A 14409-nucleotide genomic window follows, 5' to 3' on the forward strand; every position below is an offset into this window, starting at 1 on the left:
ATCGCAAAATACCCCCTGGTCAGGAAGGGGGTAAAATCTTCCGGGCTTAAGTGGTTAACCAGAGTATAGCATCAATTAATTTAAACTCCTGGTATATTGATCCGGTCAGTTAAGTAGCAGAGGGGGTTGTTAATCAGTTTCAGCTTCTTTGGTGTTAATGAAATTAACAACGGAGCACCAGATGGGCAACAATGAGACAACCTCCAAAATAGAATGGTTTTACAGGTGGAGGCCACTGAAATTTTTTTCCCTACTCATCTCTTCTGACTGTTTTTCACTAGTTTTGCATTTGGCTAGGGTCAGTGTCACTACTGGTAGCATGAGGCGATACCTGGACCCTATAGAGGTTGAACAGGCATTCCAGCTTCTAAAGGATGGCACATTAATACTGTACGTACCATTGCCAGCAGGCTTGCTGTGTCTCCCAGCACAGTCTCAAGAGCATGAAGGAGATTCCAGGAGACAGGCAGTTACTTTAGGGGAGCTGGACAGGGCCAAAGAAGGTCCTTAACTCATCAGCAGGACCGGTATCTGCTCCTTTGTGCAAGGAGGAACAGGATGAGCACTGCCAAAGCCCTACAAAATTACCTCCAGCAGGCCACTGGTGTGAATGTCTCTGACCATCAATCAGAAACAGACTTCATGAGGGTGGCCTGAGGACCTAATGTCCTCTAGTGGGCCCTGTGCTCACTGCCCAGCACCATGGAGCTCGATTGACATTTGTCATTGAACACCAGAATTAGCAAGTCCGCCACTGTCACCTTGTGCTTTTCACAGATGAGAGCAGGTTCACGCTGAGCATATGTGACAGAAGTGAAAGGGTCTGGAGAAGCCATGGAGAATGTTATGCTGCCTGTAACATCGTTTAGCATGACTGGTTTGGTGGTGGGTCAGAGATGGTCTGGGAAGGCATATCAATGAAGGGACGCACAGATCTCTACAGGCTAAACAACGGCACCCTGACTGCCATTAGGTATCGGGATGAATTCTTGACACCCATTGTCAGACCACACGCAGTGGGTCCTGGGTTCCTCCTGGTGCATGACAATGCCGGTCTCATGTGGCGAGAGTAAGCAGACAGTTCCTGGAGGATAAAGGAATTGATAATTTTAAATGGCACCATGCTCGTCTGACCTAAATCCAATAGAACACCTCTGGGACATTATGTTTCTGTCCCTTCAACGCCGCCAGGTTGAATCTCAGTCTGTTCAGGAAGTTAGTGATGCCCTGGTAGAGGAGGTCTGGGAGGAAATATCCTAGGACACCATCCATTGTCTCATTATGAGCATGCCCCCACGTTGTCAGGCATGCATACAAGCACGTGGGGGCCATACAATCTACTGAGTACCATTTTGGGTTGCCGCAATGAAATTTCAGCAAAATGGACTAGCCTGCTGCATCATTTTTACACTTTGATTTTCAGGGTGTCTTTGAATTCAGCCCTCTGTAGGTGGATAATTTTCATTCCCATCAAAGGATGTGGCACCCTTTTGTTCCTAATACATTACCCAGTTCATATCAGTATGAAGATCCAGTATGATATTTTCCCCATTGAAATCTGATGTGTTTTCAAAGTGTTTCTTTAATTTGTTTGAGCAGTGTATATTGTGACATAAGGAAAGGGGAACTCGTCGAGGGGCAGTAACTTTGGGTCTGAGCAATCAAGTTCAGATTTTGTGTCTCTCAGTTGGATTGTTAATTTCTTAATTGATGGTCCAGGTGAGATAAAAAGGGAAGTCTGGAGCATAATGTTGCTCTTAGCCTGGGACTCAGGAAGCCAAACCTGAGAGAGCTACAGATCTGAAGTTTGCTGTATGAGAGAAAGAAAAGGTTTGCATTTTGTCTATTTTGTAGGTGACTGGGAGAAGCCCTTCACCTGTGAGTTAGGACTTAAACTGTTTAGTTAGTGCCTACTTGGAAAGGGTTTATTTTCTGTTTTGTTTTATTTTTCATGCAACTTTATTAATAAAACTGGCTACAAAGTCAGCTTTTAAGAAAAGTCGTGTCTTTGGACTGCCTTTTTCCCAGGGAAGGTGATCCCCACTTGAGCTGTTTGGCAGGTATTTTGCTGAGCGAGTTGCATAATGGAGGATGTGATAAGAGCTTTGCTTCAAGCCACTGTGGTCCAACAAGAGACAAACCACCAGTTTGCAGAGGCCCAGCAGCAGGCCACTATAGCCCAACAAGAAACAAATCGCCAGTTGGCAGAGGCCCAGCAAATGTATCGAGAAGTCCAGCAAGCAGATCGAGAGTTACTCAAGGAGCTGACTCAGAGCATCCTAGAGTTAAAGGCTAACCCTGCGGCTGCAATCGCAGTGGAACAGAAGGTGAAGCGTTCCAGCTGTTACCTACAAAAGATGACAACTACAGATGATGTGGAAGCCTACTTTACCACTTTCGAAAGGAATGCTGTGCAAGAAGGTAGGTGGAGACATGAGTGGGTGGGGCTTGTGGCACCTTTTCTAACTGGTGAACCCCAAAAAACTACTATGACCTGGAACCAGCGGCTGCTCAGAATTATTATGTACTTAAGGCTGAAATCCTGGCCAGGCTCGGTGTCACAATAGCAGTTCATGCCCAGCTGGTGTTTTTCGGTGGACCTAGCAGGCTGAAAAGCCCCCACAATCTCAAATGTTTGACCTCCTACACCTTACCAGGAAGTGACTCCAACCTGAGATATTGTCGCCACCCGAGATAGTGGAGCTTGTGGTGGTGGACCGTTATTTGCGGGCTCTTCCTGCCATCCTTAGGAAATGGGTCAGCCATGGAGACCCCAAAACTGCGACCCAGCTAGTGAACATGGTAGAGCGGTACACCACAGCGACAGACCTACTAAGTAAGATCATCCCATTTCACCCAGAGGGCCGATTCCAGGGGGTAAGGTTTCAGGAGATTATCATAAGACGTTTGCTGGAAATAACGAGACTGCAGGCTCTAGACATAGAGATTGGCCTGATAGGTCAGGAAGGACCATGAGGCCGTTTAAAGGACTAAATGGAGAACCTAGAAAATGTTTTCATTGACATGGGTTAGGACATATTGCTGCTAATTGTCCTTTAATGGGTGAACCTATGGAAAGTGATAATGTTATGTTCAAAAAACGCATGTCTTTCTCTGCACAAGGGGTGTGTACTGTATCATGTCAAGAACGTGTTGAGAAACAAATATGTATTATTTCAGTTGATGGAAAGCCAGTTACAGCTCTGCTAGACTCTGGTAGCATGGTAACCCTAGTCAGAGGTGACTTTATCAGTCGCACCAAGTATCACCCTAGCACTATTGGGGTTATTTGTGTACACGGTGACACACATCTACAAAACTGCTGTCGTTAAAATTGATACCCCATGGGGCTCTGTGACACATTCTGTGGGTGTGGTACCCTCTCTGCTTCATAAGGCTATAGTGGGGAGAGCATATATTTTTTGAGTATATTTATGTAAATACTTTCTTTTTCTAAATAAACTTCTAATATTTTACGTTCTATACTTTGTATAAAATTCACTTGCCATTAAAGTCCCACTCCTCGTGGCTTGAGGTACCAACATAAAATTTAAATTTGGGACGAAGGCAAACACACACTCTCGTAGCTTTATAGAGATCAAAACAAACCCCATAGTGGGGAGATATTAAAACTGGCTACAAAGTAATCTTTTAAGAAAAGTCATGTCTTTGGACTGCCTTATACCCAGGGAAGGTGATCCCCACTTGAGCTGTTCCCCCACACTAATATATATATATATCAGAGGCGTAACTAGATTTCTCAGGGCCCCGGTGCAAGAAATCGTGAAGGCCCCCCCCCCCCCCCCCCCCCCGAAAAGCATGTTTTTGACACTTTTTTTTTTGCAATGTATAACAAAGTAAAAAATTTCTGTTTCCTGCACTGTAGCCGTCTTTTGGCTATAGCGCGGGTGGGTAGTGGTTAAAGTAAATGTGAACCTCAACAATGAATTTCCTTGATTTGCCTCCTTAGGATTGGTTAAATCTGACCCGGGGAATGGGATCAGTGGCAGGGCTGGTGGGGAGAAGGGGAATGGCATCAGTAATAGTTCTGGTGGGGAGAGAGGTAATGGGATCAGCAGCAGGGCTGGTGAAGAGGGGAATGGGATCAGTAATAGTGCACCAACCATGGCGATGGTGGTGAGGAGGGTGGAGCAGTGACAGCGGTGGTGGTGGTGAGGGGGGTGGGATCAGTGGCGGTGGTGGGGTGGAATCAGTGGTGGGGAGGGAAGTGGGATCAGGAGCGGTGATGGTGGGGAGGGGGCTGGGATCAGTGGCGGCAATGGTGGGGAGAGGCAAGGGATCAGTGGTGGTAATGGTGGTGAGGGGTGTGGGATCAGGGGCGGTAATGGTGGTGAGGGGTGTGGGATCAGGGGCGGTAATGGTGGTGAAGGGTGTGGGATCAGTGGCGGTAATGGTGGTGAGGGGTGTAGGATCAGGGGCGGTAATGGTGATGAGGGGGTGTGGGATCAGGGGCGGTAATGGTGGTGAGGGGTGTGGGATCAGGGGCGGTAATGGTGGTGAGGGGTGTGGGATCAGTGGCGGTAATGGGGGTGAGGGGTGTGGGATCAGTGGCGGTAATGGGGGTGAGGGGTGTGGGATCAGTGGCGGTAATGGGGGTGAGGGGTGTGGGATCAGTGGCGGTAATGGGGGTGAGGGGTGTGGGATCAGTGGCGGTAATGGGGGTGAGGGGTGTGGGATCAGTGGCGGTATGGTTTCCAATGGCATAGTTTACACCAGTGGTTGCAGTTACTGAAAAAATAAAATAAAACATGCTGCATTGTTCTTGCACTGGATTGTACTGCAATGCTTTAAAATGCACCAAAAATGCACTGAAACGCACATTACTTAAGGTTAAGAAAAAGGAGGGGGAAATGCACTTGACTGCATCAAAAGCGCAATGGAACGCATCAAAAACATGTAAAAAATGCACAAGCAGAAAAGCAACTGGAACAAATCCGGACTGCGTTTCTATGGTGTGAACTGGCTCTAAATAAAGCCAGACTATAAAAAGAATATACACTAGCCATTACAATGCCCACACTCCCCATTATACTTGAATATACATTTGGATCATACAATCATGACAAGCTTGCAGGGAAGAAACCGGAAGTACTGCTAAACACTCCTGGCATAGCTTATCATGAAGGTAAACTGTAGACTTTGGTTAGGAAAATCCACACTGACCAATTATTCCTCCACATATGTCTAGAAAGGTTGATGAGTACAAAACTCCTAAATAAAAAACTAAACATTTAAATAAAGGTCATCTTTTGTTTTTAGGTACCTTTTTATAGTGAATGTTCAGTACTGTAATTTATTGGTGGGGGCAGAGGCGATTTCCCCCTCACTCAGGCTCTGCAACTCCAGTCTCCAGCCAGGCGGACAGACACAGCATGTGGTTCACTCGTCTCGCAGAGGGGAGAACTCCTCCTCCCCCTGCACTCCATTGGTGTCAGCTGGTCACCTGACTTTCAGTGACTGTCCACCCCTGCTGCCTCACTGCATCAGCCATCTCTCGGATTGGAGGATCGGCAGGGCTGAGGGCGGTGTAGGCAGCACAGCAGCAGAATGTCAATGCAGGATTGCAGGTACTCGTAGATTGCTTTACACTGCACACATACCGCTGTACCTCTCCGCCCCCCCCCCCCCCCCGCACAACGATCGGGGAAGGCGGCATCCAGCCCAGACTAGTCTCTCACTCAGCTCAGCCACCACTAGCGAGTAGCGAACAGTCATCAGGCGGACGGACGGGCCCCCTCACGCCGCGGCCGCTGTAAGAAAACAGGGACTGGCGGGCCCCCCCTCAGGTAGCGGAACTCCAGGGCCCGGTCGCAACCGCGACCGCTGCGACCCTGATAGTTCCGCTACTGATATATATATATATATATATATATGTGTTACAGTATCTCACAAAAGTGAGTACACCCCTCACATTTTTTAAATATTTTATTATATCTTTACATGTGACAAGACTTAAGAAATGACACTTTGCTACAATGTAACCCCCTCAGAGAGTCCTTTGTTATTAGGTGCCATGTTGAACGTCCAGTGACCAGTATGAGAGAGTGAGAGCCGTAACACCAAATTTAACATACCTGCTCCCTATTTACACCTGAGACCTTGTAACACTAACGAGTCACATGACACCGGGGAGGAAAAATAGCAAATTGGGCCCAATTTAGACATTTTTACTTATGGGGTGTACTCACTTTTGTTGCCAGCGGTTTAGACATTAATGGCTGTGTGTTGAGTTGTTTTGAGGGGACAGTAAATTTACACTGTTATACAAGCTGTACACTCACTACTTTACATTGTAGCAAAGTGTCATTTCTTCAGTGTTGTCACATGAAAAGATATAATAAAAAATTTACAAAAATGTGAGGGTGTACTTACTTTTGTGAGATACTGTATATACTGTGCATATCTATTTATATATATTGTATATTAACTATTTACCTGATAAAAGTTGGATATAGCTCAGCATTCACCAAACAAATCATTTCCAAGGAAAGTGTAATCCCCATCCTGCTTAAACATCCCAGGGTCATTCTTAACCAATGTAAACCTGAAAAAGAAAAGTACCAGACTGGCGTCTTACAAACAGGGTCTCATTGTTGGAGGATCATCTGTGAAAAATGATTAGAACAGTACTCAGGCAGATTGTGTTTTTATCATTTAACCTTTTATCTAAACTTTAATATATTACATTTGTTATTTAAAAAAAAAACAAAATATACAGTGTAAATAAAGGAAAAGTAAGAAAGAAAAAAGCCTTGTGTTACACCAACTTTTTTTTTTTGCCCAATCATCACCATCATGGTCCACATTACTGGAGCCTGGATTGCCTAGAGTATATAATTGTAATAATAATTTGTCTCTTTTTCCCATTTTACAAAGTTGGGAGGTATGGGAACCAGTTACATGTACCTAGAAATACGAGGAATGTAATGGTTGGGTAAGACTTGCATTTGTGTGAGCAGTGGTCTACCTTTAAGGCAATTGTGGCTAAAGTAGGCCCCAGAGAAACCCTGACTTGTGGCTGGATGCTCATATTTATGGCTGATTTTTCGTGCCAACTTACCTTAACAAATGTATTCGTCAAGATTGGACCATTGTAAGTATGTATGTGCCATATCCATGGACAGAGATTTTGTGTCTAACTCTGGGCTGGCTCAGTACCTGCTCTGATTTTAAATATGTATCTTGGCACCTTAATATTAACCACTTGCCGACTGCCTAACGCCGATCTACGTCGGCAGTCAGCCCCTCACAGGCAAAGTGACGTAGGGCTACGTCACTAGCTTGTGAGGGTCTAGGGAGCGAGCGCGCGCCCCCGGAGGCGCGCTCCCGCGTGGTCACGGACCCCCCCGCGCGTGTGACCAGCGGACCCGATGTCCGCCGGTCACTTGGCGATCGGCGGGGGAGAGGGAGAATGTCAGGCAGCTTGTGTAAACAAGCTGCCTGTCATTCTCCTCGCTGTAAAGACACTGATTAAACGGATCTAGTATGTAGATCCGTTGATCAGTGTCCTTACAGCTCAAGCCACAGCCAATCACAGTAGAAAGCACGCCCCTAGGGATACACACAGCCCCTCCCTCCCAAATAAAGTTAACCCCTTCACAACCAGTGTATTTTTACAGTAACAGTGCATATGTATAGCACTGATTACTGTAGAAATGTCACTGGTAACCCCAAAAGTGTCACAAATGTCAGTCAAGGGTCCGATCTGTCCGCCCCAATGTCGCAGTACCGCAAAAAAAATCGCAGATCGCCGCCATTACGCGTTAAAAAAAAAAACAACAAAAATGACCAAAATCTTTCCCTTTGTTAGTAAACGCGATAACTTTTGCGCAAACCAATCAAAATACGCTTTTTGCAATTTTTTTTACCAAACATATGTAGCATAAAACAAATTGGCCGAAAATTTTAAAAAAATTTGATTTTTACTTTTTTTTGGGGGGGAATTTTATATAAAAAAATGTGAAAAATATTGTTATTTTTGCAAAATTGACGCTCTTTTTTTGTTTATAGCGCGTGATCAAAAAATCGCACAGGTGATCAAATACCACCAAAAGAAAGCTCTGTTTGTGGGAAAAAAAGGACGTCAAATTAGTTTAGGTACAGCGTCGCACGACCGCGCAATTGTCCGTTAAATTCACGCAGTGCCGAATCGCAAAATACCCCCTGGTCAGGAAGGGGGTAAAATCTTCCGGGGCTTAAGTGGTTAACCTAATATTTTCACCCAAGTAAGCCAATACAGCAAGTAATTGCAGCTATATTAACACATTTATGCATACCAGCTGAGGGCATCTATGGATGCAGTAGGTAGAGTGGAAATACTGTACTTCTAAGCTGGGAGCCAATGGTGGAAGCGCACGGGCTTGTCCTTCATATGTGTCTACAGACTTACCTTCAGGAATAAAAGCTGTAACAAGGCAGGCCAGACCTGTCACAAAAGAACCCACTGCCCACGGATATCGGCGTCCAATACGATCCACTGTAACTATTATTATAAACGCTGCAGGGAACTCCACCATAGCAGAGATAAAAAAGTCTAAGTAAACGTTCTCAGACGTGTATCCAATGTGCAAAATTAGTCCTTGGTAAACAACAGCACATGTAAACCTAAAGACACAGGAAAGAACATGAAAATAATGTTAAAATTGAGTGAATGGGCATGTCTGTTGCCCAGGATGCCCAGACATGGCTTAAAGTGGTAATAAACCCAAAACCAAAAATGTAATATATTGCAGCTTACTAATCATTCATTGTGATGGATTAGTTCTGGTGGAGGACTCTGTTCAGGCCAGTCAAGTTCCTCCACCCAAACTGCCTCATCCATGTCTTTATGGACCTTGTTTGTATACTGGTGCGCAGTCAAGTTGGAACAGGAAGCGGCCATCCCCAAACTGTTCCCACAAAGTTGGGAGGGTAAAATTGTTCAAAATGCCTTGGTATGCTGATGCTTTAAGAGTTCCCATTCCTGGAAATAAGGGCCAAGGCCAACAACCCCACATCATAATCCCCCCCTCCATCAAATGATGAGGACCAGTGCACAAAGCAAGGTCCATAAATACATGGATGAGAGAGTTTGAGGTGGAGGAACTTGACCTCAACTCGATAGAACACCCTTGGAATGAATTACAGCGCAGACTTGGAGCCAGGCTTTCTTGTTCAACATCAGTGCCTAACCTCACAAATGCACTTCTGGAAAAACGGTCAAACCTTCCCATAGACACACTCCTGACCCTTGTGGACAGCCTTCCCAGAAGAGTTGAAGCTGTTGTAGCTGCAAAGGGTGAGCCAACTCAATATTGAACCCTATGGACTAAGACTGGGAAGCCATTAAAGTTCATGTGCGTGTAATAGCAGGTGTCCCAAGACTTTTGACAAATGTATATGCAGTATGCTAATTAGCTGAATAGCAAAGAAAATAGCAGTTGGTTCATGTGATGTAATTAAGAATGGTCAGGTGTCTTAACACGTGACACTACCCAATCTCTGCAACAAGTAGTTAAGCAATTAATCATATAATCAGAAAATGTTGTGTCCTTTAACCACTTCAACCCTGCTCACATTGCTGCTACTGCAGCAATGTGGCACGATCCCATCCAGCGATGTAGACCTACGTCGCTGGACTCCGCCCCTTGTGGGCGGCGCTCGCGCGCCACCGGAGGCTCGCTCCCGCTGTGTTCAGTCACAGCGGGAGTCGGGCCAGGGGAGGAGTGGCGGCGGGGAATCGAGTGAGGAGATCCGCACGCCTGTGTAAACAGAGCGTGCGGATCTCCTAAGTGACAGGGACTGACAGATCGGAGTGTTCAGCATAGCTGGACATCCGATCTGTCCTTCTGTCACTCAGTCACCTCCCCCCCCCCCCCACACGTCAGTAAGCACCAGGCATACATTAACCCCTCCCTCTCCAATAAAATTAACCCCTTCCCTGCCAGTGTCATTTTTACAGTAACAGTGCATATATATAGCACTGATTACTGCAGTAATGTCACTGGTACCCCCAAAAGTGTCAAAAATGTCAGTCAAGGGTCCGATCTGTCGCAGTCCCGCAAAAAAATCGCAGATTGCCGCCATTACGCGTTAAAAAAAAAACACCAAAAATGACAGAAATCTTTCCCGTAGTTAGTAAACGCAATAACTTTTGCGCAAACCAATCAAAATACGCTTATCATGATTTTTTTTACCAAACATAGGTAGCAGAAAACAAATTGGCCAAAAATTTTAAAAAAATTAGATTTTTACATTTTTTTGGGGGGGATTTCATATAAAAAAATGTTAAAAATATTGTTATTTTTTCAAAATAAACGCTCTTTTTTTGTTTATAGTGCAAAAAGTAAAAAGCACACAGGTGATCAAATACCACCAAAAGAAAGCTCTGTTTGTGGGAAAAAAAGGACGTAAATTTCGTTTGGGTACGGCGTCGCACGACCGCGCAATTGTCAGTTAAAGTTGCACAGCGCCGAATCGCAAAAAGTGGCCTGGACGTAAGACAGCAAAATCCTCCGGTGGTAAAGTGGTTAATGTGCTCCAGATTGTGAATCTTTTGCAGATTTTGGACTCATAATGTCGCTTTTAACCACTTAAGCCGCGGAAGATTTTAGCCCTTCCTGACCAGGGCCTATTTTGCGATTTGGCACTGCGTGACTTTAACGGACAATTGCGCGGTCGTGTGACACTGTACCTAAACAAATTTGACGTCCTTTTTTTCCCACAAACAGAGCTTTCTTTTGGTGGTATTTGATCACCTGTGCAATTTTTTTTTTTTGATCATGCGCTATAAACAAAAAAAGAGCGTCAATTTTGCAAAAATAACAATATTTTTCACATTTTTTTATATGAAATTCCCCAAAAAAATTTAAAAATCTAAATTTTTTAACATTTTAGGCCCATTTTTTTTCGTAAAAAAAAATGCAAAAAGCGTATTTTGATTGGTTTGCGCAAAAGTTATTGTGTTTATTAACTAAGGGAAAGATTTTTGTCATTTTTGTTGTTTTTTTTTTTAACGCGTAATGGCGGCGATCTGCGATTTTTTTTTTTTTTTTTTGCGGGACTGCAAAATTGCGGCGGACAGATCGGACCCTTGACTGACATTTTTGACACTTTTGGGGTTACCAGTGACATTACTACAGTAATCAGTGCTATACATATGCAATGTTACTGTAAAATTACACTGGCAGTGAAGGGGTTAACTTTTTTTGAGAGGGAGGGGTTGTGTGTGTCCCTAGGGGCGTGTTTCTAACTGTGATTGGCTGTGGCTTGAGGTGTAGGAACAGTGATCAACGGTCCTACATAGTAGAACCGTATGATCACTATTCTTACACAGGGACACAACGGACGATCGCGAGAACCTAACGGGCCATCGGGTCCGCCGGGCACGCGCGTGGGGGGGTCCGTGATGGAGCGGGAGCGCGCCTCCAGCGGCGCGCGCTCGCTCCCCAGAGCCTCACAGGCTAGTGACATACCCATACGTCACTTTGCCTGTGAGGGGCTGACCGCCGCAGTATATGTACTTGCGGCGGTCGGCAAGTGGTTAATGGAATGCCTGCAAAATGGAATTCTAAGCTTTTGCACGATTACTTGTACTCATGAAAATGCTCTGATACCTAAAACCAGTACCTTTTTTGTGCAGTGCAATGCGATATGAGCCAATGCAAAATGAATGGGATCAAATCGCACGGGCAAAAAATGGCATGTCATTTGAACAGGAATGCAGAAGCTAATGGCTCTGGTTCAAATATCTTCAATAGTAGAACATCAAATGCTCAGAAAAGCCTTGCATTTATCCTGTATAATGTAACATTTCAAGGCCTTCATTAGCATCTACATCAGGCAAACAGTGATAGTTGCTGTCTTTTTGATGAAGGGGCTGGTGTATGGTCCTCAAACAATGCATTTTTTAGGATAAATAAAGAAGCTCTTTTTGAATATGCAAAGTGTCGGTAATGTTCTACTATTAAAGATTTGCCACAAATTATACAACTTGTTGCAATTTACCTAATGCAAACAAAACCTTATGATTAATAAAAAGGGAAATAAAATAATGTGATTCTTATAAAATATGTATTTTATGTTGTTCATATAGTGCTTCATTTGTAAGGTAACATTTAGAGAATGGGGTCTCATTCTGTGCCCCACCTAGTAAAAAGGACATTTTGAGAGTTTTAGACAGGGTTTAACCACTTTACCACTAGAGAATTTTGCTGTCTTACGTCTGGGCCACTTTTTGCGATTCGGCACTGTGCGAATTTAACTGACAATTGCGCGGTCGTGCGACGCCGTACCCAAACTAAATTTACGTCCTTTTTTTCCCACAAACAGAGCTTTCTTTTGGTGGTATCTGATCACCTGTGCGATTTTTACTTTTTGCGCTATAATCAAAAAAAGAGCGTTTATTTTGAAAAAATAACAATATTTTTAAAAAAATTTTATATGCAATTCCCCCCAAAAAAAAAGTAAAAATCAAATTTTTTTTTACATTTTTGGCCAATTTGTTTTATGCTACCTATGTTTGGTAAAAAAATCACAATAAGCGTATTTTGATTGGTTTGCGCAAAAGTCATTGCGTTTACTAACAAAGGGAAAGATTTCTGTCATTTTTGGTGTTTTTTTTTTTAACGGGTAATGGCGGCGATCTGCGATTTTTTTTTGCGGGACTGCGACATTGCGGCGGACAGATCGGACCCTTGACTGACATTTTTGACACTTTTGGGGGTACCAGTGACATTACTGCAGTAATCAGTGCTATATATATGCACTGTTACTGTAAAAATGACACTGGCAGGGAAGGGGTTAATTTTATTGGAGAGGGAGGGGTTAATATATGCCTGGTGCTTACTAACGTGTGTGGGGGGAGGTGACTGTGTGACACAAGGACAGATCGAGGGTTCAACTATGCTGAACCCTGCAATCTGACCCTGCCTGTCACTTAGGAGATCCGCCCGCTTGTATTTACACAAGCAGGCGGATCTCCACACTCGATTCCCCGACGATCGGGGAAGAGCAGCGGCGATCGCCGCTGCTCCTCCCCTGGCCCGACTCCCGCTGTGACTGAAAACAGCGGGAGCGAGCCTCCGGCGGCGCGCGCGCCGCGGAGAAAGGGGAGTGTCTGGCGACGTAGGTCTACGTCGCCAGACGATAACGAACCACTTTGCCGCAGTAGGCTCAACGTGAGCAGACGGCAAGTGGTTAAAGGAAGGTATCTAATTAGATGAAAGTTTTGAAAAATCTTTTACAGTAACAGATTGGAACAAGTTTAGTTTGCAAAAAAAAAAAGATGATTTAGATGTGATTTCAATAACATATTAAATTAAATTCAAGGTCATGATAAATAATTTGAAAAATGTGACTATACAAAGGACAAAGGCATGTCAGATAACATGTAGAAAAAATGTTTTACTATCAGTTTGGGAAAGGGTTCTTTACAGTAAGAATGGTTAGCCACTACTGAACCGGAAGGATTTACCTCCTTAATGACCAGGCCATTTTTTGCGATACGGCACTGCGTTACTTTAATGCAAGGCCGTTTGAAGGAATTTGAGGGCCCCAAGCAAAATGGACACGGAGGCCCCCCGCACACACGCAAAGCCTACAAGAACCACAGCATAGCCATACAGTTTAAGTATCTATCTATCTATCTATCTATCTATCTATCTATCTATCTATCTATCTATCTATCTATCTATCTATCTATCTATCTATCTATCTATCTATCTATCTATCTATCTATCTATCTATCTATCTATCTATCTATCTATCTATCTATCTATCTGATATAGATAGATATAATAAAGAAAGGAGAGAGAGAGAGGAGGGGGACAGATAAGCAAAAAGAGACATAGGAAGACTAAGATTAAAAGGGAGATAGAAAAAAAAAAGAAAGAAGTTTTCAGACCTGTCGGCACTCTGCAGATGTAGAAGCAGAGGGTCCTAGCAGCTACTCACCCTGATGCTATCTGCTCCTCACTCATCCACACCGGCTGCAGGAATTTTAATTGCATTTAGAGCCCTGCTATCTGTATACAGTAGGAGCTGTCAGTCTGCACTGTCCATGGGCTGGCCCATACTCTGCATAAAGTCTAGCTGGTAGGCCAGGGATCTCTCTTGTGTCTGCAGATCTTATCAGACTTTTTACATACCTGTTGAGGCAGAGAGGGGCCCCTTGAGGGAGATCCAGATAACAGTGTCATTGCACTTTACTGCATTGACGATCAAAGGGGCGCTCACAGCCTTACACAGTGTTGTTGCATTTATTCTTAACCAGTCGTTGTCTTGGGGCCCCAAGCAATTGCTTGGTTTGCCTGCCTTGTAGCAACGGACCTGCTTTAATGGACAATTGCGCGGTCATGTGACACTGTGCCCAAATAAAATGTCCTTTTTTTCCCACAAATAGAGCTTTCT

At 44.3% G+C, this 14409-nt stretch overlaps 1 protein-coding gene across 2 annotated transcripts in view; it reads right to left on the bottom strand.

Moving 5' to 3' along the window:
* SLC22A2 (solute carrier family 22 member 2) overlaps nucleotides 1–14409 on the bottom strand; it is a 213205-nt gene that overhangs the window by 30442 nt on the left and 168354 nt on the right. Inside the window, exons 7-8 of one of the 2 annotated variants that reach the window (XM_082250268.1) lie at nucleotides 8411–8625; nucleotides 6457–6565 (exon numbers count right to left, since the gene is read on the bottom strand). The exons of the other annotated variant lie outside the window; for it this stretch is intronic. Of the exons in view, the coding sequence (XP_082106394.1) occupies nucleotides 6457–6565; nucleotides 8411–8625 (324 nt within the window). The remainder of the gene's footprint in view (nucleotides 1–6456; nucleotides 6566–8410; nucleotides 8626–14409) is intronic. 2 annotated transcript variants of the gene reach the window in all.

This window comes from Pelophylax lessonae, assembly GCF_965119305.1.
Source record: "Pelophylax lessonae genome assembly, chromosome: 3".
Lineage (NCBI taxonomy): Eukaryota > Metazoa > Chordata > Amphibia > Anura > Ranidae > Pelophylax > Pelophylax lessonae.